General features: G+C 43.0%; 1 protein-coding gene across 3 annotated transcripts in view; it reads right to left on the reverse strand.

Annotated features, from left to right (window-relative positions):
- Positions 1–475: 475 nt before the first annotated feature.
- Positions 476–26,697, reverse strand: part of STK38L (serine/threonine kinase 38 like) — a 45,904-nt gene continuing 19,682 nt past the window's right edge. Inside the window, exons 1-15 of one of the 3 annotated variants that reach the window (XM_036405032.2) lie at positions 23,836–23,998; positions 19,030–19,174; positions 17,203–17,254; positions 15,815–15,937; positions 15,174–15,257; positions 13,417–13,540; positions 12,699–12,853; positions 11,705–11,807; positions 11,035–11,096; positions 9,369–9,486; positions 9,072–9,195; positions 6,688–6,783; positions 5,729–5,820; positions 4,393–4,565; positions 476–893 (exon numbers count right to left, since the gene is read on the reverse strand). In XM_036405032.2, the coding sequence (XP_036260925.1) occupies positions 4,438–4,565; positions 5,729–5,820; positions 6,688–6,783; positions 9,072–9,195; positions 9,369–9,486; positions 11,035–11,096; positions 11,705–11,807; positions 12,699–12,853; positions 13,417–13,540; positions 15,174–15,257; positions 15,815–15,937; positions 17,203–17,254; positions 19,030–19,163 (1,395 nt within the window). In that variant the 5' untranslated portion in view covers positions 19,164–19,174; positions 23,836–23,998 and the 3' untranslated portion in view covers positions 476–893; positions 4,393–4,437. Of the gene's footprint in view, positions 4,566–5,728; positions 5,821–6,687; positions 6,784–9,071; positions 9,196–9,368; positions 9,487–11,034; positions 11,097–11,704; positions 11,808–12,698; positions 12,854–13,416; positions 13,541–15,173; positions 15,258–15,814; positions 15,938–17,202; positions 17,255–19,029; positions 19,175–23,835; positions 23,999–26,697 lie in introns of those variants that run through there. The other 2 variants (XM_036405031.2, XM_054514902.1) reach the window with 2 other exon arrangements.

A 26,697-nucleotide genomic window follows, 5' to 3' on the forward strand; every position in this document is an offset into this window, starting at 1 on the left:
CTGTTCTTCTCAGGAGGGCTCCAGACAAGGCCAGGCAGTATCTGCTCACTTCTCTTGGCTTTCAGCTGCTCCACTCTGATCATCTTTTTACACAACTTTCAGTGCTTCTGCTGCTGCTGCTCTGAACTTGGCAGGAAAAGTGGAACAGTAGGACAGAAAGGGTTCTGTAGTGGATCAAAGGACACAACTGCCCCTGGAAGCCTTTCATGGATAAATTACAGCCTATGGGGAAGGTAAGACTGGAGAAGATCAGTAACCATTTGAGAAGTAGCTTCTTCACGTGACTGCAGGTGGGACAAGTCAAACAATATTTGCTTTCTCTACTTTCTGATTGAGTGTAACAACACTGGGGTGTTTTGTTGTCCATGGAATTCAAGATGAGAATCCACAAAACAGGATCTCAATTCCTTAGATATCTCCCATTCTGGAAAAGAAATCCAGTATACACTGGGGTGAAAGAAACGAAAACTGCAAGTTTACAAAAAGAATGCTACTTTTATTTTCAAATGCTGTAAAAAGCCTCATATAAATTTTTATAATGCTTCTATGTAACTTTCCCAACCACAACTAATGAAACAGTCTAGGAAAAATATAGCAGTTGCATTTTGACTCCAAGAACGAGCTGCTGTGAGATCCCAACAGTAAAGGACAAGGTTCAGTGTGTTACAACGCCTGTAATTGCTTGTGTTATTGAGAAAGTGAGAGCACTTCCAAAGCATTACCTGGGCTAGACTGCAGCATTCCCTGCTTGCTGGGCACAGGAGGAATGTCAGCCCCAGGGAGGGAGCTGACAGCAGAGCTGTGTGCTGTTCCTGGTGCCCCCGGCTGAACTCCCCCCAGCAGGTGCCCTTATCCCAGACTGTCTCCAACGGCTCAGGTGGGGAACAATTGACCTATAAAAATAACACTTCTGTAACTCTTCAGCAAGGCAAATTGAACAGTGCAAATGCAGTATCAACAAGATTTGATTTCTGAATGCTGGCAATTTTTTTAAACTCCTTTTGCACATGAGACAACCTCTGCTGATGTCCTGTACCTAAGGCCACTCACTCATGCTGATTGGAGATGGAACAAAGTGCAAAAGCTCAGCTGCAGTTCCCAATCCAAGCTTCCTCCCCACTTTCAGGGAATTCCAATCCAGAATTTGGATTCAAGCTCTCCACTTCCATTGATGCACTCAAGTTTTCCCTGCTGGAATAGGTAAACATCCCAGCAAACCTCTGATGACAAGTTGCATACACAATTTAGCATTTTAACAAAAGTTTAACAAAACATACTTCCAGAAAATAAATTTTCACATGGTTGCAATCATCAAGCCATTTCAGGATCTTTGGTACTCCAAGAATAAGAAAAATAAATGGCACAGTGACAAACGTTGCCAAAGGAAAACACACAACCATCCAAAGGAAGCAGATAGAAATAACAAAATTAAAGATATGTTGCACTTCCTTTTTTTTTTGAAAGCCAGTATAGATTAACCTGCTGTTCTCTTTAATCCAGTACAGTGTCACAGTTTCACCTTTAAAAAAACCCCTATCATCCTAAAAGCAGTAGTTAATATTGTTTAACTTGACTTCCTGATTAAAATAATGCTATGTTTACAAAAAAATTTTAAGAACTCAACTACCACAATACAGGAGTTTATGCTAGATAGGCTGCAGGCTGTTTCCTTATGGATATAACTCCTATGTGAGCACTGATATGATTAATCATCTGCATTTTTAAATTAATATTATTTTTAGTGTTGCAAGTAGAAGGGTTGAGCTTTTTCCCAAGTTTGTAAACCAGTGAGTATGTACAGACATAGTTGTTTAATAGACAGTTTTAAATTAAGTGTGTATTTCTCTGCCCTCCCCTAAGCCCCACAGGAAAAAAAAAATCACCAGTATCACTGAGCATTTGCAGTTTCCATGAAACTGAGCTTGTCTCAACAAGTTTGAGCAAAGACTTCTTTGTAGGTCATGTTAATGGGGTTACTGTGCTCTTCTGAAAGGTGGTGGTTGCAGGAATTCCAATTCCAGTGCACATGGTGCCCCATGGATGAAACTGGAAATTAAAACCAATGAAAAGTATTTTGAATAGCAGTGTCCCTTGAGGCCAAATTTGCATCTCAGGATTTTTTTCCTGCATGAGTTTCCCTGTTTTGGACTCAAGGCCTTAGGAAAGGCATTTCCTTTCCTGAGAAGCCTCAGGAGCTGTTGGGGGCACTGGTAGAACAATGCCTGAAAGGTGGATTTAAGTGAGTTATTGTTTTTCTATAGCCTTTGGATGGCCACAGGTTGAGCCTCAGCACAGTGACAAGGCTATGAACAACACTGGAGAATTTTTAAGGACCTTGCCCCAGCAGCAGTACAGGGATGTTAACTGGTGTAAGGTCTGGGAAGCAAATCTGGGAGATCAAGGAACTGTTCCCACCTCAGTCCAGCACTCAGGCAGAAGCTCAGCTTAGCTTTGCTCTAATACTGGATGGGCCTGAGGCAGTGGCTACTCCTCTTTGAGGAGCTAAAGACTGAAACTGTTTGGTATAAATAACAGATATTAGATGCTTCAAGGGAGACAAAACTGTGGAGGAAAGGCTGGATCAGGGATCCTGGCTGGATCAGGGAAGAATACCTGCCCATCACAGGCACCGATGCACAGAAATCTTGCTGGCAAATGGGCTCTTACACAACAGATAAACATGCCAGTATGTTTTTCAGATCATACAAATAATTCAGAACAGCTGATACCACAGTGCCTAACAGCAGTAAATATTTCTCTAATGGCTTTATAACAGTAGTTTCCATATTGCTACAAAAATCTGTCCAGTGAAATCTTTCCTGCTGTATGCCAAAACATCCTGTGCTCCACTCAGAAGGGGCTGCAGAGGTTTTAGGGTGCCTTTCACAGGTGTTCAGAGGAGGGAGACAGCAACAATGACTCTGCTTGTTCAGCCACTGGGGAATTGTTCAGTGCTGAACATGTCATTTGACCAGAAAATGACAGCAGAGATCTCTGCTGTACTGTGACAGATTCAAAGCCCTGCAGATAAGCTGTAAGTACAGGCAGAGAAAGTCACCAGTGACCAGATAATTGCAAAGTGCTTAAGGAGTACAACTCAGTCCTGAACTGCTGCTGGGCTGATGAACAAAGCCAGAGCCTGCACATGGAGTTATTTCTGCTTCTGTTTCCTCTGCCCAGGGAAAGGACACCTGGCTCGGCTGTCAGGTTGTCACCAGCCTGCAGACTGGCCACAAGAACACTGAGGTGGTCCCTGGAAATTGGGCTGCAGGCTCAGCTGATCCCTTCTAATCCCATGGCCATGCCAAGTGGAGATCCTGGAAGAAAAGGAGCCCACTGGAGAGTCTGAACCTATTGGGACACGGAGTTTCTTCTATGTGAGCAGAGGCTATGATTCTGGAGAGGTTAGAGCAGGATCCCTTCTGCCTGCAGCTGCTCAGGGAGGAAAAAAAAGAAAAAGCACCAATCTGATCACTTCTTTAGAACACATTTTGCACAGAGGGAAGAGAATGTTTGAATTATGAGCAGCTCAAAGGTGATCTGCTTTAGAGCAGAGGCAGGAATGCAGTCTTGGAAACTCTGCCATCCCCTCAAAACTTGCTATCAGAGTGTTTCCCTTCTGCTAAAAATATTGATACTTTTTATTCAGATTCCTTTTTGCTTTTTTGCTTCTGAAATTGCCAGCAGGCATCATCACCTCTAACAGTAATACTGCCAACAACCATTTAAAGCAGAAATACCACTAAACAGATCACAAGGACTGCCTCACTGCCACACACTGTGGGAAAAGGGACAAAAGGGATGATGATAAAGGGCTGATAAAGTCCTGCATTCGGGGCAAGAGAGGGCACACAGGACACAAGGAGGCCCAGAGGACACTGCTATTTAAAATAATTTCATGTGCTACACTCATGGGGGATCTGCAGACCACAAATGGAACACCCTTGAGCAATTGCTCAGAGAGGTTTGCAAATGTGGACAGTTTTCTTTATACTGCATATCTAAACCCCACCAGCTGAGCAGTACAACACCAATGCTGCATCAAATGATATGTTTCCCTCCTGGGTAGATTAGATGGTTTACAGTACAAACAAAGCCACAGTACAGAGAGGCATAATTAACCGTTATCCACACATAGGCAGTGCAGGAAAAGCGATGCACGTTCCTTTTATTCCAGTACCTTTGTATAATAAAATTAACAAAAATATTCAAATATTAAAAAAAAAGGAAAGGACAAAAAAAAAAGAAAAAAAAAAAGCCAGCTGGCACTGCCAACTAATTCCTGTAGTAGTCTTAGAAATCCTAATCCTGTAGAATTTCCATGTGAAATTGATGTGCACCAGAGTCGATGTGTTGATAACTAACGCCAAGCGGGCCTGGTGATGCAGCTACCTGAGGTTTGTGTTTGCAATTTCCTTTGGGGGGTTGTGTTCTGTTTCACAACTTCCCTGTTTTCATGTAGGAAGGGATGGAGCCACGCTGGGTGAGCCCTTCAAACCTCTTGTAGGTGTAATTGAGGAAAACCCAGTCTTTGGATTTGTAGTCGGGTTCCGTCGTGTTTGGCACTAGAATTCAGAAACAAAACCAAACACACATTAGAAGAGTTAAACCCAGGCTGATTCTTAGAGGACTTTTCACAGAGCTAAACAGCCCTGAACTCTTATTTCCTTAGCCAGCAGAAACTCCTGGTAGAAATCCTGCTTCTAATCAGGTCAGTTGCCTTTTGTCAATGGTCTGAGTTATAATTTCAACATAGAACTCAGAAGCAGAAAAAGAGAGATTTTTGTTTTGCCTTTTTTTTTCTTTTAATTATGTGTACACACTCTACCAGGTTTCCATACCTTGACAGAAGCCTCTAACACACCCACAGGATACACAATTACAAACCTCATGACATTTCTGATGTTCTGATTTTTAGGTAGCTACATGTACAGTATCATTTTCAGCGGGTCTGAAATGCCAAAATAATACAAATGTTCTTGGCATTATCCAAATATGGACTTAACCAGCTTAGGCACTGGAGATGGGTTGCTTTGCATTAAAAGGACAAACTTCCTCACCATTAAATAAAAGCCACTTCAGAAAAAAAAATAACCAACAGTTTTTGGATAATTCTTATGGCTGTTAACACAGCTACACTTAGCAGACAGCAATTAATCATCTGCCAATCTTCAAGTAACTGAAAACAGTGGGACCTGGGACTATTTGTATGTCACAGAACCAAGTCTTTTACATATGAAAATTTCCTGTAACTTGCCAAGAGAAATCAACAACTAAAAAAAACCCTGAAGTGATTTACAGACCAACTCAGGTTCATTAAATATTGCATTAAGTAATCAACTGTCTGAAAATTCTGACCCACAAATATCTCAACAATTATGTTTGGCACAAACCTCAAAAGTCACTGAAGATGAAAAGCAAATCAGTGCATGATGTTTTACCAGAATCTGGTTAGACAGACTGCCTGGCAGAAAATTCCACTGCTTTCTGTGCTCACTACCTGTGCAAACCATTTTTACCAAGAGTTTGGACTCTTAAAATCTCTGGGCTTTGCAGCTATGAGAGATCACAGGTTTACACTCATATTTCAAAGAAAATTTAGAGACTTGATCTACAGACTAACTTGATTGGGTCATTAGAAAAACTAACACAAACAACAACAAAGGCATCTGTGCAGTATTCTGGCATGTCACAGATGGAGATTTGGAGTTCACAATGGCAGTCTCACCTGGCTGTAAAATGTCTGATTCAGGAAATTCATCAAAGTTGGAAGTATCATCAATACTTTTGATTTCTATAGGGATTGCAGCTGGTCTTTCCCTGCAAATAAAGATCAATGCCAGAAGAGTGAATGTTGGGAAATGAGGCATTAAGTTCCAGTTTTAACTTAGCTTTTACACTTAAAGCTTCCCTTAATGCAGAACACTGAGTGCATCACAGATGAATCTGACTCTCCTGTTTGCTGACACCATGGGGAGATTGTCTGGTTCCTTATCCCCATTGGTGTCTTCCTGGCAGGCTTGGGGCAAACATAATTTTCCCATTGAGAGAGCATCCCACACTTATCTGCCACACAGCTATCACCCTGATCTTGTCACCAGCCACCACTGTGGTTACCCTGTTTCACAAACCCAGCCCAGCAGGATTGCACTTGCACCCAGAGCTTTACAATTCCAGTGCTCACCAGCCTGGACCTCATCCAAAACCTTTGGACTACTCTCTGTGACACTCAGCATCTCTCTCCCAAACCAGGCTGGCTCTGCTTTAGCACCTCCACAGCCAGGAAGCCTTTGAAGGAGTTTTAAGGTGGCTTTTGAAAGTGCCCAAGGAATCTGTGCCAGCAAAACCTTCACACTGGGACACAGCACTGTGGGAAAGTTTACACCTGTAAACTCACCACAGGTCTAATTACTACACTTACAATGAAATCCACAGCCACCCTACAACAATTTCTTTCTGTTCTGGGCAGTCTGGAATAATCTGAGGTATCTCAAGTCAGTTAAACTCTGGCCACTTCTATGCATGTCAGCAAGGCCAGAAAACCTTCAGTGTCAACCCACTACTGCCAGTAGCTGCCTTTCAAAATAAAAGATAAATTGGAAATAATTGTCCTTGACATCACAATACACGAAATTCTTGCTTTCATGGCTTTTATTCTCCCTGTAAAACATGTGTGTATATACATACCTGATATGTCCCCAGTCTACTCCTTCAAAAAATGGATGACTTTTTATTTCCTCTACTCCATTGCTACCAATTCTGTTTTCTGAGTCGATACAAAATCTGGAAAAGGGGAAAAAACAAAGGGAATGTTACTATAAAATCCACAGAAGCAACAGTATCCAGTATCAAGAATTTGAAGAAGCTCTGTCAAATTGTTTCACCACTTGGGGTAACATCAAAGCAGCCATTGCCTCTAGGAGAGAAGGGAAACAGTAGAAGCAGAACATTGTTAAATCCTGAAACAAAAAGCTATGATGCCAATAACTGACACCTTTTCTAAACTGCTGCATCCCCATCTTCCAGGTTTGTGAAAAGTCGCTGCATGTTCTGGTCCTGTAGGATCAGTTTGGAATGGAGGCTCAAATCCCTGCTACTGAGAACTGCCCTGGCATGTTCTCAACTATTTAAACATTCCTGTTTCAAAGTCAAACTAAGAAGAATAAATATACTTAGTAAATCAGGACTGCTCTCTGATGTTGTATTTTGGAATCCCAGAGAGCCAGCCCATTCCAAACATGCCATATCCCTATTCTCCCCCTTCCCTCTCCTCAGAGGTGCAGGTGGTGCAAAGACCCAGGGCCTGTTTCTGACACAGCCCTGCTGCATAACCTCAGCTCAGACCCCACAAGAAATTGTCAGTTTGTGAGAAGCAGCCATGAAATAGCAGGAAGGAAAAGGTGAAATTGGAGACAGGATTGGTGAGATGGGGACTGTTACCTGCCCCAGCAGGCCAGAAGGAAAAGCCTAAAATGCCAAAGAAGGAAAACAGGGAGGTGGAAGCTCTCTGACAGCAACTCAGTGACCTCAGGGATTTGTTCCAGGGAGCAGCAGAGGCTGACTCTTCTCCTCTGGACTGGAAAAGCCTTTCAAGTATCTCATCCAGGAGATGGGAACACCAGCATTTGCCTAGAAATTCATTAAATCACAGCCATTTTCTCCATTTTCTGCATATGTAGCACAGCAAGTTAGGCTACAAACTGTATCCACTTATAAATTAAAGTTCTTTTTCTTGTAGTTGGGTGTCAGTGGGGAAGAAAACCTCCCTGTATTTGTATTGCAGCCTGGCAGGCTAGGTGGTGCCAAGGACTAACAACAGACCTCAAACCTATAACAACACTCAGCCACAGGATTTGTCAGGCTTTGTTTGAACTTCAGCTTATTTTAGTTTGGATTTATCTCTATCCATAACTCTTTAGCTTTATCTGCATCTCCCTTTAAGCTAAAACACATGTTGCCTAACTTGTCCAAGTGTAATGGACAAAGTACCCAAAATGCCCAGGTGGTTGCTGTCCAACCTGTTTTGATCTCATTTTAGTAGATTACCTAGAACTAAGAAGTTCTACCCCAATTTTAACCCTTCTCCTTGTGGAGGCAAACTGATAAATTAAAGTAGTCATTGTGTAAGTAGATGCATGAGCGAGACATGCTAACAAATACACTGAAATCTCTAAAAATTCCCCAAACACAGCCAGGATTGAGGAGGAAGAAATCCTCAGCAGTAATGCTCTACTCTGTTCAGCAGAGAACATGGGATGTTGACAAGGAAGGTTGAGCAGAACAGTAGAGAAATAGATACTGAAAATGCAATATTAACTGTTTGACCAGACTTCTTCATGAGGATTAGTGACAATTCAATTATTTGAGCTGTTAGTATCACTAGCTGGATGTAGGATAACTGTTTCTTGTATTTGTAATGTTTTTGTAGGTTACTGGAGCACTGCTGGAAGTAATTATAAATTCTAGTTTTGTGAAGCACATTCCCCTTTTTGCCTGTAACAAAATTATATAAGGCTATAGCATTAGCTTTGAAAAGGAAAAAAAGGAAAAAATATCAAACACAAAACCAATGTGCCCCCCAAACCCTCTCAGGACAAGAGGGTCATTTCTGTTAAATGAGGTAATTTCTGTAAAATTTTACAAGAGGGTCATTTCTGCCTGACCTTGTTATCAAAACCTTCACAAAAACCTCAATGCAAAATAAAAACTGGGATTTTGGAAGAAGTGAATAAATCCAAAACATCCCAAGATTTCTGTTTAGTGCATTAAATGCTGGTGAGTAGTTTTTTTTCTTGCCACCTCAGAGAAGAAAAAAATTCTGTGTTGATCACTTTATTTTTGGTCTGCTCTGTATCTCCTAAATCAAGATCATTCCACCTTATTCCTTCCTTCCTTCCTTATGTTAAACAAGTGGCAAAGAGAAAAAGACTTAAAAAACCCATCAGGGACGGTGACAGAAGAAACCAGCCTTTCCTCCAACATAAAGCTTCCTTTACACACAACAGGAATTTACCATGATGGAAGATGACCCTGGCTGGGCAAGAGGCCAGAAATGGGTTTTTCTTACTGACCTTAGAATTAAATCCTTTGCTTTCTCTGAAATGGGCACCTCTGGAGGAAATACCAACGTTTCTTTCCAATTCATAACTTTCCTGTAAGTCTCTTGTGGTGTTTCTGAGCAGAAAGGTGGATACCCTGCACAAAGAAATATAAAATTATTAAACTTTTTCCAGGAGAGCAGTGACCTGGGCCTCTGCTTTTGTCACTGCGGCTCCCAAATATAACAAGTATTAGCCAGAGGTTTTCTCTTCTGAACAAATGGACCCTGTTACCTTTGAACAACTCTTAAGTTGGGGTTTTTAACATACCTATTAGCATTTCATACATAATCACTCCCAAGGACCACCAGTCACACAGCTTGTTGTAGCCAGTCTGCATAAACACTTCTGGAGCAATATAGTCTGGGGTTCCCACAGTAGAATATGCCTGGAAAAAAGGAATCATCTCTTTAAAAGAGAAATACTGTAGTTTTACACTTTGCAATACCTTCTCCCGGGGATTTACAAACAGGATCTTGTTGTTTGGCTGAACAAAATGCTTAATTTGAAAATTCACAGGAACTCAAGTCCCAGGAATATTATTCTTTTATATTAATAAACACAGAGAACCTCAAAACTAAATGGAAATCATCCTCTTTAATGTGATGAAATCATAGAATGTTGCAACTGCAATATCAGAAGGTCATTTTAGCTTAAGTTTCAGGTAGCAGCATTATAAAAATACCCAAGAAGTTCTATTGTTGTGGTCTTTGTTTATTTTTAAAGGCATCATCAGTGGTAGATTTCTAGGTGTGGCACTCATGATATACAAGCCATGTACTGGGAATTTCACTTTATTGACGAAAAATCCTCCATGAGGCAGGAGGGAGAAAAAAACCCCCAAAATCCAAACAAACAAACAAAAAACAAAAACAAAAAACCAAACTAAAACAAAAACAAACCCCCAAAAAACCTTAAAGAACAAGAAAGTCCCCCAAAAGCAGTTTTGCCACAAAAATATTTTACATTAATTTGTCTGACCATAAAGAAACCCTTTGTTTGATTGTAGAGACCTGAGATATTTAGGATTGAACCAATGGAAAACTGAAAACGTGGCTCCTTTCCCAAGAGTGTTAATGCTAGTTGTCATTTTGTCCTTTTATTGTCTCTGTGGGACTGTTCCTCACCACACAGTACTGCCACATCAGCCTTTACTAGACTTGAGATAAATTCTTTTCAGGGATCTAATTCCAGGCTGGAATAAGGCTGTGAAATACAGCCCCATGAGGCAGCATGGTGGCTGCAATGTAATCTCATTTTGTCTCATGAGGAAAGAAGAGACCACTCAAAAGCTTTTGGGGAATACTGCAGTAGATCACTTTTTAAAAAGGGTGTGGAAAAATAAATGGTCCCAAAATTTGAGAGCGGAGGTGTTTTTTGGTGAAAACCATGGTCAGGGATGGAAGTCTGAATGGCTGACAGACACTTTGCTTTGGTTCAGTTTATGCCACAAGTCTCCCATTATGGACCACTCCTTACCACAAACCCAGGCTGGAGAACTCCAGCACCAACACCCTCCCACAGCCTTCCACCACATTCCCTTTCAGCAGAATGGGAATTCCCCAGAGCTCTCTGGAAAGGAATTCTGCAGCCACACATCTGCTTGTGACTGAGCTGCAGGAATCAGAGCCATGGATCCACAGCAGGCCAGTGCTGCAGAGAGCCCCAGACATAGTTTGGCCACGGGGCTGAGGACACCTGAGGGCTTGGGCCAGATGCTCACAAGGCAAACAAAGGCACAGAGAGGAGCAGGGCCTTGCTATTCCAAACTGGACCCCCTTCTTTTGAGTTATTTGTGATTTTGGGAGCTTGTAGAGAGCCACATATCAGGGCCCTGCAGGTTTTAAAAACCAGGAGCATTAGCACTGAGTTTTAATTTAACACTTCCTGTAACTAGTTTAAAAGCAAATCAAGAATTATACATTAATTAACTCACCAGCTGTCGCCTGTTCTTCTTCCATGTTTCTGCTTTCCTCTTTGAGTTCATATTCTGAAATGCTAATTTACAAAGTAGTTATTAAATAACAAGTGTATTTGTGAGAATTAAGAGAAGAAAGATTTATATGGCTCCAGTTTTAAGTAACTATCTTGGATATTTAGAACCCTAGTCTAGAAACAAATACTTGATTATAACTGAAAATGGGAACATGAGAATAACTACTGTCCAATGCACAGCTGAAATTCATGTAAGTAGGACACATATCAGCAATTCTAAATTAGAACTTGTTAACATTTTTAGATCAGCTTCTGAAAAGTTTCATGAGACTGTCACTGACTGCAATCCTTTGGCACATGGAACCCATGTCCCTCCTGAAAGAGCAGTTCTGTAACTTCACTAACATAATGAAAAATACATGACAATATAGATACATTACATTATGTGTATTCATGTCTGTGTATGAACATGCAAAAATACATGACCACTGCAGAAATCATCATTTCTTGCCTGTGAAATGATCCCATGACCCAGGAAACAAGCATTTCCAGTTTTCCAGTTAAATGCAATCAGCCTGCTCCATCTTGCTTATCCCAGCAGAAACACAGGTACAATGTACAGCTGCAGCTCAAAACCATTTACATGTTCAACTAGGACAGCTCATACTCACAGAAGTCACTTGGTGGGTTGTGTGTGAGGTTCCTGTAGAACTCTGTTCTGTGGGCTTTCTTTAAACCTGTGCAGAGCCCAAAATCAGACAGCTTTACATGACCCTGAAAAAACATAATCAGAGAACACAAAACCATTATTTATGTAGGTAGTGCTTGGGGGGAAAAAAGTGTTTTAATCACTGCACATGCCCTCTCAGGCCATGATGGACTGGCACAGGACAAGCAGGGAAGCAAAGACTGAACCTTGGTATACTGGAAGGGTCTGTTTTCTCTCCAACAGGCTATGGCCTCCCAGGAATGGTCAAATCTACAATTTCCCAATGGTTGAGGGCAGGTACTTTGCCTGGTTTTGTTTTGAACTGGATACCACTGTGACTGAGCAAGCCTCCAGGACAAAATTCCTTTGCTTTGTTTTGATAGTAACCTTGGCTTTAATCAGATTCCCAGACATCAGTGCTGATAGAACCCATCAAACCTGACAGACCTGTGCATGCTGGGATAATGCCTGACCTCTATCATCTTAAAGATCTTCTCCAACCTAGATAATTCCATGATCTGGTAATGCTGACTGGGTGCATTTCATGGCCAGAATGGTCAGTCTAACTGAGGGAGTTTCCACTGCTGAGTGGGTGATGAAATAAATGTAACTGTAGGAATTGAACATTTAGCATTGTCTGAATTGTCCACAGCTACTTCAAGATGCATGAAAGGAATGCTGCACCTTTTAATGTGTATGAATATCAGCATCTGGCCACCCTGAGTGGGTTTTTTCCCGTAAAAGCCTCGCCTTAAAATGGTTAACAGAGTTCTGAGTAAGATTTGGCTTTGTTTAAACATACTGGCATTCTCCAGAGAAAATACATTGGGCATTCCCAGCCTTCCCTCCAGCCAGTTGAAATCTCTGGGGTGGCACCAGTGGCTCCCACTGCTCTGCAGTGGGATGGGCAGCCTGGGATCTTGGAAGCACCAGCAGTTGGTGAGCCCAGTACATGCCTTGGCATCCAGCAGGAGATTGTCTGGCTTGATGTCCCTGTGGATAAATCCCAACTGGTGAATGGCATCGATGGCCAACACTGTCTCAGAAATGTAAAACTGGGTCTCCTCCTCTGATAGTGTGTCCTTCTTCATCAGTAAGGTCATCATGTCACCTCATCAAAGAGAAGAAAATACAGCTTAGGGATCAGAACATTTTAAGTCACAAAACTGTAAGAAACCCCAGTAGAATCCAAATTTAACCTTGTAACTGGCCTTATAGTTACTAATCATAAAACTATTAGTGCAAGGACCTACAAACCCAACTTACTTTTTTAGTTGAAAATCCTAAACAGGAATTTTAATTGAACAGCTCAAGAAAATACAGTGGATTTTTACACACGTTAAATTTATTGCACCAACTGTTTGAACAAGGGCTTTTCTTCTGGTTTGTTTTTACTGTTAACAGCCTCAGTTGAAAAAAAGCAGATATTTCTATTAAAATAATTATTTAATTCAAGTCTATTTAATACCCCTTCAACCTTTTTCCTTCCCCTAAAAAGGGAATGGAAAAAGTTGGTCAGGAATGGTCACATGACTTGAACTTCATTTAAAAGAGTGTTAACATTTTTATTTTCACAAATTATACAGCATGTTTGTTTCTAATATTTTATAAAGCTGCCAACAAAGGCTAAGGAAGAAGTACCTGTATCACCTTATGCCACAGCACCCAGCTTACCTCCAGGTAAAAACTCCATGATCAGGTAAAGGTTCCTTTTATCCTGAAAGCTGTAAAACATTTTCACTACCCAGGCTCCATCTGCTTCAACCAAAATATCTCTTTCTGCTCTGATATGGGCCACCTAAAATTTGAAAAAAATTATTATTATTATTAGGCAAGTATTGAAATATTTCAACAAAGAACATTACATTACATTCCCAGCCCTAGAGCACATTTTCATGACCTTTAGCAAAGGAACTATTTTTCTAGCTCTTTCCATACTCATATTTTCCATTATTTTTTATAATATCCTAGGGTTTCTCTAGAAACACAAAGCACAGCTTGTTAAGCTGGTTCTGTTTGTTAGAAAGAACTGAAAAAGCTGGTGGAAAAAGTACAAGTGAGTTCAGGAATATCTGACCTTTCTCAGGATATTCCAGTTCCAGCTAAGGTTTTGGAAAATACAGGGAAAGCTGCTACCCCATAATTTGATGGAAATTAAGAATAATGGAGATTGGAGAAGGAGTGTGTGTTTTCACTACAACATACCCTCATCTTGGAGGAAAAATTAAAGACATTTGCATGGAAAAATATTTCTTGACAGCTGTAAGAAAAGCAGCAAAGAGTCTCCTGCATCTGCTCCTCAGTTCTGCTGCTGAGGAACATCTTCACATGAATCTTGTCACAGGGTTGCATGGGGCAAAGGTTCTTCCTCTGCAGGAGACACTCCAGCCTGGATTTATCTGCCTTTATTTAGTCTCATTAGAAAGTACTTTTTTCCACCCCCAACTCCTCAATGCAGCCTTAAAATACAACAGGAAAACTTTGCCTAAAAATAGCCAGGATTTCTCCCAGTGCTACCACACTTGGGGGAAAAAATACTAGAAGATTTCTTTTCTTTATATGTGTCCTCTGTTGCCTCTCCACAGAACAAGGCAGGCAATGAAAATTCCAGCAGATAAACACTGGCCAGGGAAGATCACTGTCTCAAACTGAATGTAGAGCATGAGCTCAGACTCCTTCCCACATCAGGTTCTGAAATGGGGGCAGCACTACACAAATCCTGGCTGCTCTGCACACCCTGCTGCTCCTCTGGTTCCCTAAATTCAGGGCTTGGGCTGTAGGAGACAAAATCTGTGCCAGGAAAAAAAAAGTACCACTGCTGCAGGGAAATGATGTGCAAATGATGGGTAAGGTTTGGACTAGTAAGACAAAAGCCCTCTTTTATCTCCTGAGATACCCACCCTTGATTTCTTTGCTTTGTGGTCCTAAAGTACTTATGTGTCCTCACAGTGAATTGTTAGCTAGAAAGTAAAAGCAAAAACCAACCAAACTAACAAAATCAAAACAAATAAACCCCCAACAAGATTAACCCAACGATAAAGCAAACCCAAAGAAGACAATGCTGATGAATAATGTGATTTCTGCTGGTTTTCTTTTAAAAAAAACATCAAATACCTCCATTTTTATTTGACACAGGATTATTTTTCCAGAAGTATTTTCCTTGAAATGCAGTTTTACAGATTCAATACTAAAAGCTCCGCGTTGATAAGGGGAGAAAAATAAAATCTTAGTCACTGTTCCAAATTAGTTGTAAAGAAGTAATTTTTAAATGCAGTTCCATGACCTTATTTCCTAACCTCTGCTGCTTTTGTGCTGTGGTAGCAACAGCACAGACTCTTTGGACTGCCAGACTATTGTAGGGGCTTTCAAAGGTGGAAAATATTTTCTAGAAAGGGTAAGTTGGAAATTTAGGGGACTCAGAGACCACAAACCTGCTCTTTCTCCAGCATATCTGCTTTTCTCAGTATCTTCATTGCATAAATGTGACCTGTATCCTTCTTCTGAACGAGGCGGACCTTTACCAAGAGAGAGAACCAAGTCAGTCTTCTCTGCCTCAGAAATCCACTGGAAGGCTCCCAGTTGCCAGGCATGGAAAAGTTCTCTTGTTAAATATTTAAAGACACATTTAAATATGTTAAATACTTAAAAAGGAATTATTCTGCACCATGTACAACACTAACACTAATGAAGAACAGTTTTTGTTTTAGGAAAAGTCAGCAGGCACAGTGAATTCCAGGTAGCTTAGACTGTGTAGGTTAAAATTCAGGAGAAATAACTGATGTGAGACAGGGCAGAAAGGAAGTTTATCAAGAGGGGCTGTGCCATTGCAAATCCATAATTGCAGAGGGCCATGTGGGCAACATCAGTGTGGGAAGCCATGGGAAACTAAGTGTCTTTCCAGAAGCCTTGGGAAATCAATGCATGTGATTAATCACCAGACTTCTCCCACTTGGAGAATGGCACAAATAGCTGTCATTCTGCAATAAAACAATTCATCAAATTGTAATTAGAATGTTTCATTACAGTGGTCAATCCCATTTTAATCTCCTGTTCAAGCAAGAATGCCACAAACCTCCCCAAATGCTCCTCTTCCTATGACTTTCAAAGACTCGAAGTCATCCAAGCCGAGCCGGGTCCTCTTGAGCCGCAGGAACTCGGTTTCCTTGCGGGCGTGCTGTGACCTGCGCAGCTTTTTCTGAGGACACAGCACAGCAACCTGTCAGTCATCTGGCAACAGAGAGTAAGATATGCACCCTCCCTTCCTGGGAAGTTGTTCTCTGGAATCCCAACAGGAGAAAACTTCTCCTTCTACACTTCTTTCTGAATTTCTCAAAATATAGTACTTGAGAATGGTCTTTTCAATAGAAGCCTCAGGCACAGTTTCCCACCTTTTTTTGGTTGGTGGTGATATTTTAATTTTATTACTTAGTTATTAAAAAAAAAAGGAAAGATTATGAAGAAACACTATCATACTGGTCCAAACAAGGTGTATCAGTCCCAAGGCCAAACTCATTGCCTGAGGCAAGGACTCTTCATTTTGGGCAGAGTGAAGGATGAATAAAAGCTGAAACTTGTATCCCAAGTGATGACAGGCAACGAGGAGCTTAGCAAGCAGCAGAGGCCCTGGTTACAGATCTACAACAAAATCCATTTGGTTTATGGCAGGCAAGCACTCAATTCTAAAAGAAAAATCAGTCTAAATGCCATCATCTATTTTCTCTGATGAAAATGTCACTGGGATTCACCCCAAGAGAAGACAAATGCTGCACCCAAAGATGCTGAGAGCTCAGTCTCCTAAGGAGGTCCCTGGATCAGGCACCTGCCAGACTCTGTGCTGGGATTACAGCATCCTCTAAAGCCACAAGATGGCAATACATATCCACACTTAAATTCCCACTCCCCAGGAGTTATAGCAGCCACAAAAACTCCAGAAGGACTGACACACTCTTCCTAATTATTTCCCAGCCTATCCTGAAGGCAGACATGGTGTAATGGACCTCAGAAAAGCAACTTATTGACCGAAGTTCTCAGAGATGGCAACCAGATTGAGATCCTCCTCATCTGTATACAAAAGGAGCAAAGGTGTCATGATTTTTTGTTTAAACCAAGAAAAAATGGTTCAGCATTTTGCTTTCTACCCACTTCTAACCACTTTTTTTTCTTGCCAAATATAACAGCAAACAATTTTAATCTTTGAAAAGATTGCTAGCTACTTGCTGTGGCCATGTCTCATAAGAACTACAGGTAGCATGAAAGCCTTGGATAACTATTGCAAGTATCAGTCAAGCATATTCCCAGCTTCCCTAACATAAACAGGTTATTAAAGGGGCAACATTCATGTACAAAATAAAACCTTCTGTCATGCTGGCTGATGTTTCTGTGAGCTCTTCAAACGTCATCCCCCATGAAACAGTAGGACAAAAGCAAAGCAGTTTGTAAGGTTACTTAAGCAGTATTTACCTCCTCATCTGCAAGGCCTTCCTCTTCCATAGCCACTTCCAGCTTCTTCTGCCTGCCAAGGAGAAAAACAGGGGATTGCACCTTTTATTATTTATTAAAACCAAACATAACACCACAGCAAGTCAATACCTTTGCTTCACATACTCCAAGTACTGAAGAATTTGCCTCAGATGGAAATTTGCAGGCAGACAGACAGCCCCACTCCACCCAGTTACTCATTTGTGAACAAAGCTGAGGAAAATGTAGAAGTAAATTTAAGCACATGGTTATGTACTTGCAGAATCAGGCATTAAACCTATATGAAAAAGTATGTTATTAGAGTGATTGCATCTTGTTGAATTAAGGCTGTTCTTATCAATTAGGATTACAAACCAGAATAAAAATTGGTTTTTTCACCATTTCTATCTCAGCTCCATCTCCCACACGCCAGCCAGCTTCGGCTTCCATCCCCTCTGTGTGATGACTTCCCCCTGGTCACACACCTGGTCCTGCCCCACTTCTTCCCATGCCAACTAAACTCTACCCCCTGGATGCACCATCCTCTCCCCCACCGTGTCCTGCCCAGGCCAGGGCTCACAGCTCCAAGTCTTCCACCAGTGCCATGCCAGGCTGGGAGGCTCTGAGAGGGGAGCAAAGCCTGGAAATACCCCACAGGTGGCAGGGGGGTCAGCACATGGCAATGTGGCTGCAGGACTCCTTTCTGTTCACCCACAGGATGCTCCTTTACAGCTGCCAGGGTGCAGCTTTCTGAAGGCTGGTAACCCCCGGCAATAGGCAAGAATTCAAAGGCTTGGAGCCAGGCTGCTGGTGCCTTTCTGCACTTTGGGAAGTACAGCAGGATCCTTTAAATTACAGGCCCTTGATAGACAGTCTATTCTCCTAACTAGAAGCAACTCCATTACATGGAATAATGACTAAATATGATGAAGAGAGAAACCCTGCTGCTTGACTGAAAACCCTTCAATTAAAAACATATTACCAGAGGAATGATAATTTCAGACACTAATGACAATCCAACATAAGATTCATTATAGCCAAACACTTGGTGCTTTGACACCTAATTCAAGTGGCACTTCACACCTCAGAGACAGGACTGGGCTCTGCTGGGAGAAGCTGAGTGGTGATGACCATCCCACACTCCCATGCAAGGAGTACCAGGCAGCACCACCCAAGCAGAATTTACAGACTGGGATTACATTATCCCCAAAAGTCTTCTGGCCCACCTGAGAGCCTCTCAAACCTCCATCATCAACCCCTTATTCCTTTGCTGCCACTTATTTCCACACCAGCTCTTTGCCTCCTTTCCTTACCCCATCATCCCATCAAACACCTCTCAGCCCTGTTCCCTATCTCCTACACTTCCTCCTGCAGGGTTTGGGAGTCTTGGCATAAGCTCCACGGTGCAGAGCAGGAACAGACACCACAAGCTGCTGCCTTATGCCAAACCAAACTCCCACCCCTCAGCAGCTCTGCAGAGTTCATTCCCCGGGGCACCTGCAGAGGAATCAGAGGTCCCCAGCCTCACACAGAAGGAGAAACCTCACATGTTACTACAAAATAACACCCTGCACAGAGCAGTTTCCACAAAGTAACTGATGAGGAGGTGAATTGCACAAAAACATCAGAAGTGGAGCTCCTTGGCCACTCAGTGACAGTGATCCAGGGATGTTCACAGGTCCCCCCAAAGACAGCCCATGCCCTCTAGGAATTCACTCCCTGCCACCACATACAGAACTTCCCAGAGCTGTCCCATTCCTGGGGATTGAAATACCCTTGAACAAACAGCAAGAAAAGCTGCAGAGGGGTGAGGGGAAGCAGAGGCAGTACCTGGTTTCCCTCTCCTCATGCTGTATAATCAGGTTGCTGTAGAAGTTCTCCAGTGTGAGTTTGGCCACCGTCACTCTCTCCCGGGTGTGGTTACTCATGGGAAAGGATGTTGTAGTCCCTGCAGTCATCGCCATGGTAACATGTACTGAAACAGAGCAGGTCAAATCATTACTCACTTCAAAAAGAAAATTTAAAAAAATATATATTCCTCTTTCCCACTCTCCATCTCCAAACTCTTAGGCACTCCGGAATTCACAGTAAAGGCACTGTTCTTTAGATATAAGAAACTCTATTAAAAGCTTCCTTATAAAATTATCCCAAGATAGCAGGAGGATGTGCTACCCACTCTAAAAAAATAACAACATGTTGGCAAAACAAAGAGTGAATCATAGCAAAGAGCACTGCACGCTCTGGGCAGCTGACCCAGCTGTGCTTGTCCACAAATAAGGAAAATGTCCCTCTGGCAGACCTGGGCCCAGCCTGGGGGAGGGAAAAGGGTAGGAGAGAGAAGGATCAGGCAGCTCCCAGAGCTGGACTTGTCACAGCTCTGTGACAATTTCAGACTCCAAAAATTCTAGATGTGAAAAAAAAGGCTGGAATAAAATAAGACAGCAAATGGAAAAAAACCCTAACCCCAGTCCAGAGAAGTTATTTCAAGGATAAAGATAACCATTGGTTATATTTGAATTTTAAAGCTGCTCCACAAAGTTACATGTGGCCAGGTGGTACTTATGACATAGGGCACATGGTCACTGGGCACCTAAAAACTGGGAAGAAAGAAGAAAGGAAGCAGAAAGAAGAACGGATGCTCTTCTTGAGAGCTTTTATCCTGAACCCAAGGAATTTGGATGTACTGGAACAACACTTTTTAATGCTGGAAAAAGACACCTCAGGGAAGCTCTGAATGCCCTGCAGCTGATCCGGGAAAGCCAGGGGAGGCTAAAAAAACCAAAGAACCAGCACAGTTTGTCCTAAGATTCATGCCCTACCTGGAAGTGAGCTGAGGCACTTTAGGAGAGCTTCATGGAAGAAAAGCATGAAAAGCAGCATCTCAGCCCCACTCCCATTTGGTCAGGTTGTTTAGAGGTTAGTTTTGGAAAATTACACAGAAGTACACATCACAGAACCATAGAATGGCCTGGGTTGGAAGGGACCTCAAATACCTTGTTCTCCACCCTGCTGCCATGGGCAGGGACACCTTCCACTTTCCCAGATTGCTTAGAGCCCCTTCTAGGCTTGGACACTGCCAGGGATCCAGGGGAAGCCACAGCTGCTCTGGGCATCCTATGCCTCACCACCCTCACAGGGAACAATTTATTCCTCATATCCAATCTAAACCTGCTCTCTGTCAGTGTGAAGCCATTGCCCTTGTTCTGTCACTCCAGGCCTTTGTCAAGAGTCTCTCTCCATCTTTCCTGTGGGCTCCCTTCAGGCACTTGGCTTCCTTTTTATTATTTATTTAATCCTTCCATTTCACCAGAGGATTGTGCAGAAGACAAATCCCGAATTAGGCTTAATTTAAGCAGATCCTAATGGCTTTGAAGGTGAACTGATTAGGGTTTCATACAGAGAGAACTTGCACGTCCACACTGGGGCAGGAGGATCCCTGAACTCTGCTCCTGGCTCTTTGTTTTGATTCTGCCTGAGAGGGTGGGATTTTTTCCTGTGGATTTTTCATGGGATCTGATGTGACAATAGGATATTTGTTGCCAGAAACGCAGCTGCTGTGTCACAAATAAAGGCGTTTTATGGCATCATGTGGATATTATTTTAGCTGTTTATTTTGAAGTGCACAAGACACCAGAATTCTGAGAATAAAAATATATCTCTCCATAAAGGCACAAAGAGGTTTTAATAGCACTACAGCTGCTTCAAAGTGATGCCAATATTTCTATTTTTAATCAATCTTTTATTCCCTTCAGTTTTCTACTTTCTACTGAAAGATGAGATCTGTCAATTCCTAGCAGTGTTTACTAAAAATTAGGCAGTTCTGTTCTTCACACAGAAACATCCCCCATGCTGGACACGTCTCCAGAAGCTGGGAGAACTTAGGCACTGGTCTCCCTGTTGTGTTTATTGTACAATTTTACACTTTTCCCCTCAATAGGTGGGAAAATCTAAATACAAATCAGTTGATAAGAGGAAATCAAACACAGCAACAGCTGACCACATACCGGCATCTGTGATTAAGTTATTTCAAGAAATGACCTAACGGAGTAAAAACCTGCCTTCTGATAATTTTGGAACATCAGGATAGAGCAGCATTAAGCCAGGCTTGAAATGGATTAACCTTTAAGGTATAGCAGGCACACTCTCACACCGGATATTTCTCCTTTGCACATCTTGTATTTCCTCTTCATTTGTTTTGCCCATTCTCTACACTCACAAATGCAGGCACTGTCAGACAGCAAATCCAAGTCACTGGGTTTTATTAAACTTGCAAAAAAGAGATCCCAATCCCAGCACTGGCACCCCACACTATCAGCAGTGGGACTGACCCTCATATGCTTCACAGGAGGGAAAGACAAATAAGTGTCCCCAGTTAGCTCTGCCACTATGGGGAGAAAACCAACCCAAAACCACCACAAACAAACTATTTGTAAAAACAGGAGATGCCTTAAGCTCTCCAGAGTCCCCAAAGTAAATGAAAAAGAGCACAGACCTGGCAGGAGGCACGAGATATCCCACAGAATCCTGTGCGAACTCACAGACAAGAAAACCTCTTCAGCCTTTTTCCTTTTTCCTCCTGTCTCTGCTAACAAGCCCCCAAACACAGCACAAATCCACATCCCAGACAAAATATTCAGCTGGGAGTCACCAAGTACAGTGCTTAAGCGTGACCTTTAAAAACAAATGATGCAGAGGGATGGGGGCGGGAAGGAAGGAGCTCCAAAACAGGACCTTTTATTGACGGCACACTACTTGTACTGACCTCACCACATTAACGGGAATGCTTTGAAAAGGTGCCACCCATAATTCTTGGAAATGCCCTCACAAGCCTAATAGTTCACCCAAATCCATGCCACCTCCATAATGGAACCATTCCACCCCTGCAGCATCACTGGAATTACTTTAGGCTCCTTGGACCATGAAGAATGTCATATTCAACCAGCTGGCCACATTTAGCCAGAACTCCTCTGGCTGACAGGGATTTTACTGAAGGGCCTGGAACATCCCCAAGTGTGAGGAAGAAAGACATCAAAGGGCTGCAATGGACAGGAGGCACTGAGCCCACGGGACCAGGGCTCTGAGCTGCCAGGAGCAGGGATGCCATATGTGCTGCCTGGCCCAGGAAACGAGCCCGTGCCTTCTGCAGGCATGGCTGAAATCCCAGCCTGAGCTCTCCTCATGCCAGCTCAGCACCTGCAGCAAGGGGATAAGGAGCTATAGATGTGCAGCAGCCAGGGAAAATCTGGCTACCAGAGGCAGGAGGGAGAACAGCACAGAGGGGAGGAGAAGAGAGGAGAGGAGGGATGTTCCCCAAGGATGAGGGAGAGCAGGGAACCGCTACAGAAAGGGGAGAGCAGCCAAATGCTACTGAACTGGAGCCTTCAAGAGATGTCTCCAAGCAATCCCCTCCTGATCCATCATTGAATAGAAATATGTCAGTTGGATACAACTCTCCCTCTCCCTCCTGGTAGAAAAAGGTTGCCTAATCAAAGCATACATTTGACCTTTTTGTTCCTAGATCTTTCCTGACTGGGAAGCAGAGAAAGGCCAAGCAGCATTGACTACAACTTCAATCTGCACTCCCATTTGTCACAACAGCTCTAAATCAAACTCTGCATCTGTTTGCCTGGAGTTCCCACCCTTTAAACCCCCATACCCAGATTCTGCTACACCACTGGTAACTCCAAACCCCACATTCTCTCTGGGGCACCTCTTGGCAGCTCCCAGAGCCTGTCATCAATGTTTTCATTAAACTATTGGATTAAGTCTGTTAATAATGAGTGCAAAAAATCACTGAGGCATCCAATCCCACCTGCTGCAGCAGCTCCAAAGAGGAGAGATGGAAGAAATCAAAGCAAATGGAGAACTGCTCTGCCCTGAAACACAGCACTTTGTGGGATCACTCTCTAATCAGGAAGGGATAAGAAGAGAAAATCCAAGCCTCCTGGACAGGAAAGTCTCCTGCACAGCTGTGTCAGTAAGAAGTGCCACAAGATATTTCAAATCAGGCTGGATCTATACTATCAAACTAATCTGAACCTAAGTCACACACTGGAAACGTAATTTTTCTTTTTGAAGCCACATGTGTAGTACAGTTATACAGTAGCCCTGGAATAAATTTACTCAGGACTCAGTGAGTATTTAAGTTGGGGAGCAAACCCCACACCCAATTCTGCCAGAGAGAAAAACACCTTTTTTCCACATGTCAGAAGGATGCTACTAGTCTCTGATTTGGATTTACAATGTCAAGCTACATACATGTTCAGCAGGGCAGGGAAGAACAATCCTCCCTCCAAAATGACATCAATTCACAGAAAGACTGATAATAATATTAATTTATCCACCCAAGCATACCCCTAAAGCCCAGCAGTTAGGAAGGCAGTTTGCTATTACAGTAAAAACTGCCAAATTAATGAAATTTCCATTTAACATTCCAAGAGAATTTGCCTCCTGAATCAAAGCCCCTAGATAAGTCAGATACCAAAACATATTTTTGCCTTTCAAAATTCCCATGGTTTCAGCTTGACATTGAACTTGCCCCTGAAATGAAGTATACAAATGGCATTTTTCAAGAATTAGGAAGTAAAAGAGAAAGGAGAGCCGAAGCAAACACGTAGAGCACAATGAAGTGGGTACCTTCAGAAATTCCAGCTGTCACCACCGTGCCCGGAGCTGGGGCTCTTCTGGGTGAGAACTGAGAGCAGACTCCGCCTGGCTCCTTCCAGACAACCCAGCCCAAAAACTCACCAAGCTGGGCGCTAAACTCCAAGGCTGACAAGGATTATATTAAAAAAATGACAAGGATTATATCTAAAAAATGAGGTGCTATCTAGAAAAGCAGCACAGACATGGTAAAGCTTTGAGCACAAGCGCCAGCCCCACAGTTTCCAAATTGTTTGAATTCTCCTAAAGAGAGACAGGATATATATAAAACTGGAAAAAACCAACCCACCATACACAAATAACAGCATGATTCACACCAAGGGGCAGTGGGCAGGGCCAGACAAATGAAAAAAACAGCCCAAGGCTCAGCAAGATGATGTGGTGGGATGTACTCTGAGCAGCTTCTGAGACGTGCAGCCATACGTGGGGTGAGCAAACAGACAGCAGAGATAAAAATGCTGTACAACAGCTGATAGCTCCAGTGAGGGAACAGAAGGAGAAAGTACCATCAAGCCCAGGAGGAAAATGACTTTCTGCACTACAGTTTCTGCTAGCACAGGTTTGGCAACTGTCCTGTGCATATTTTCACCATCCAATTGTTTATACTGAACCTCCTCCTGCTGAGGATCACAGAATGGCCTGGGCTGGAAGGGACTTTGAAGATCATCCAGTTCCACCCCCCTGCCATGGGCAGGGACACCTCCCACTATCCCAGCTTGCTCAGAGCCCCATCCAACCTTGAAAAATGACAGGGATGGGGCAGCCTCAGCTTCTCTGTGCCAGGGCCTCAGCACCCTCACAGGGAACAATTTCTTCCTCATATCCATCTAAACCTCCCCTCCGCCACTTTAGAGCCATTGCTCCTTGTCCTGTCACTCCAGGCCCTTGTCAAGAGTGGGTTCCCTTCAGGCACTGCAAGGCCACAATGAGGTCACCCCGGAGCCTTCTCTTCTCCAGGCTGCACAATCCCAATTCCCTCAGCCTTTCCTCCCAGCAGAGCTGCTCCATCCCTCTGATCCCCTTGGTGTCCCTGCTCTGGCCTGGCTCCAGCAGCTCCCTGTGCTGGGCCCAGGTCTGGATGCAGCCCTGCAGGGGGGGCTCAGCAGAGAGGGGCAGAGGGGCAGAATCCCCCCTGCCCTGCTGCCCTGGGGCTCTGGGTGCAGCCCAGCACAGGGAGGTTCTAACTTCTTTTCCTATAACCTAGTTTAAATCCAATTCCAAAGCTTTTGATTAACCTCCAGAAACACCCAAAACTCAACGGGACCCAGAAGTCTCCAAGCAGCAAGCTGACAAGAAAATCTCATTAGTCCCATCTATGTCAATCATGGGCCAGTATTTTTCAACTCTTGGCGTGTGATCTTAATGTTTGTGTTATTTCTAAGTACAGTTCTCTGTACTTAGAATGGAATCTTGTCCAAAGCTCACTCATGTCAACACAAAACCCCTTCAGCTCAATGGGGGTTTTGACCTAATAGTCCCATTCCAGCCTCAGGATGATGCTAGCTGCTGTTACTGAGGTTCATAATTATCAGATCAGCATGTTTGCCAAGCACTGCTCTGGGGTATGTTTCAGACTGAAAAATAAATATTTTGTTCCTCCATAATTCACCTTTTCAGTAATATCATCATTCACAAGCCCCTGTTTTATTTAATCTGCTACTGAAATGAAACAACATTCCCTGCCAGATAAAACAAATCAGATATTTCACATGCAGATTCTTCTCAAACTTTGTTGCCATGACCAGATCCTTCTGACACCCTTCAGTTGTTACAACAGTCTCCTTTTGGGAAGGGAAAACAAAATAAGACTGCAACATGCCATCACTGACACTTCACTGACACTTCAGCATTTCATTAACCTTGTTTATTTACTTCATCTCCTTTAGCCTTCCTTCCCCAATGTGCATTATGGTTGAATAAGTTTTGTTACTTTAAAGTTACAGAATTAATTACATTTGTTCTATTTAAAGCACCACTAAGAAACCAAGTAAAATTAGCCCCATTGGAACAGGCTTTGCTATTTAAAAGCCAAAGATGTCCAAATGTTTTAGCCATTTTCAGCCATTCTTCCCCCATGGGGCATCTGGGTGAGGTGCCTGTTATAGTCCCAGCTAAAAGCAGAAATTGCTCCATGACTCGTGAACCAAAAGGAGTGGACACTCCCAGTGCCTGATCCCCAGGGCTGTGACAAAACCCTGGGGAGACACTGCCAGGCACACAGGACTCAGGATGCAAACACTGCACGAGTCCTGCAGCCACCATGATGATGATGATAACACCGGGGAAACCTGGGGGACAGTAAGACCCAGAGAGTATTTTGGGGGTCAGCAGCCAGCTCCAATATGCTCCCTAAACACCAGAAGACCTTAATGCAGCCAAAAAAGATGTTTTCAAGATGAAGGAAAGTACTTTCCTGCCTTGAAGTTGATTCCTAAACCTAAAACCATTCCAAAATAGCAGTGTGGGGCTCTGATGAGAGCAGGCAAAAAATCCCTCTGCCAAACAGTAGGAACCCCCCCCCGGCCAGGCCAGGGCTGTGTGTGAGCTGTAAGCTGGCACAAGCCAGGACTGTCTCTGAAAGGAGCCATCCCATTTTCCATCCAACCATCTGTTTGTTTCCCTCCTGCTGCCGCTCCATGCTTTGTGCCAGCACAAGAAGCTGCACGACCCACACTGAGGAACCATTACCAGGCTGAAATAAATTCTTTTTAAAATAGTTTGGGTAAGGCTGGTTTCACCTGCAGGGATTGACAAAGGCCACCCTGCCCCAGGCTGAGCCCACTTGGCCCTTCCCATGGAGTCAGTCCAAAACGGGAAATAAGCAGGCATGGCCTC

The sequence above is a fragment of the Molothrus ater genome, chromosome 5 (genome assembly GCF_012460135.2).
Source record: "Molothrus ater isolate BHLD 08-10-18 breed brown headed cowbird chromosome 5, BPBGC_Mater_1.1, whole genome shotgun sequence".
Classification (NCBI taxonomy): domain Eukaryota; kingdom Metazoa; phylum Chordata; class Aves; order Passeriformes; family Icteridae; genus Molothrus; species Molothrus ater.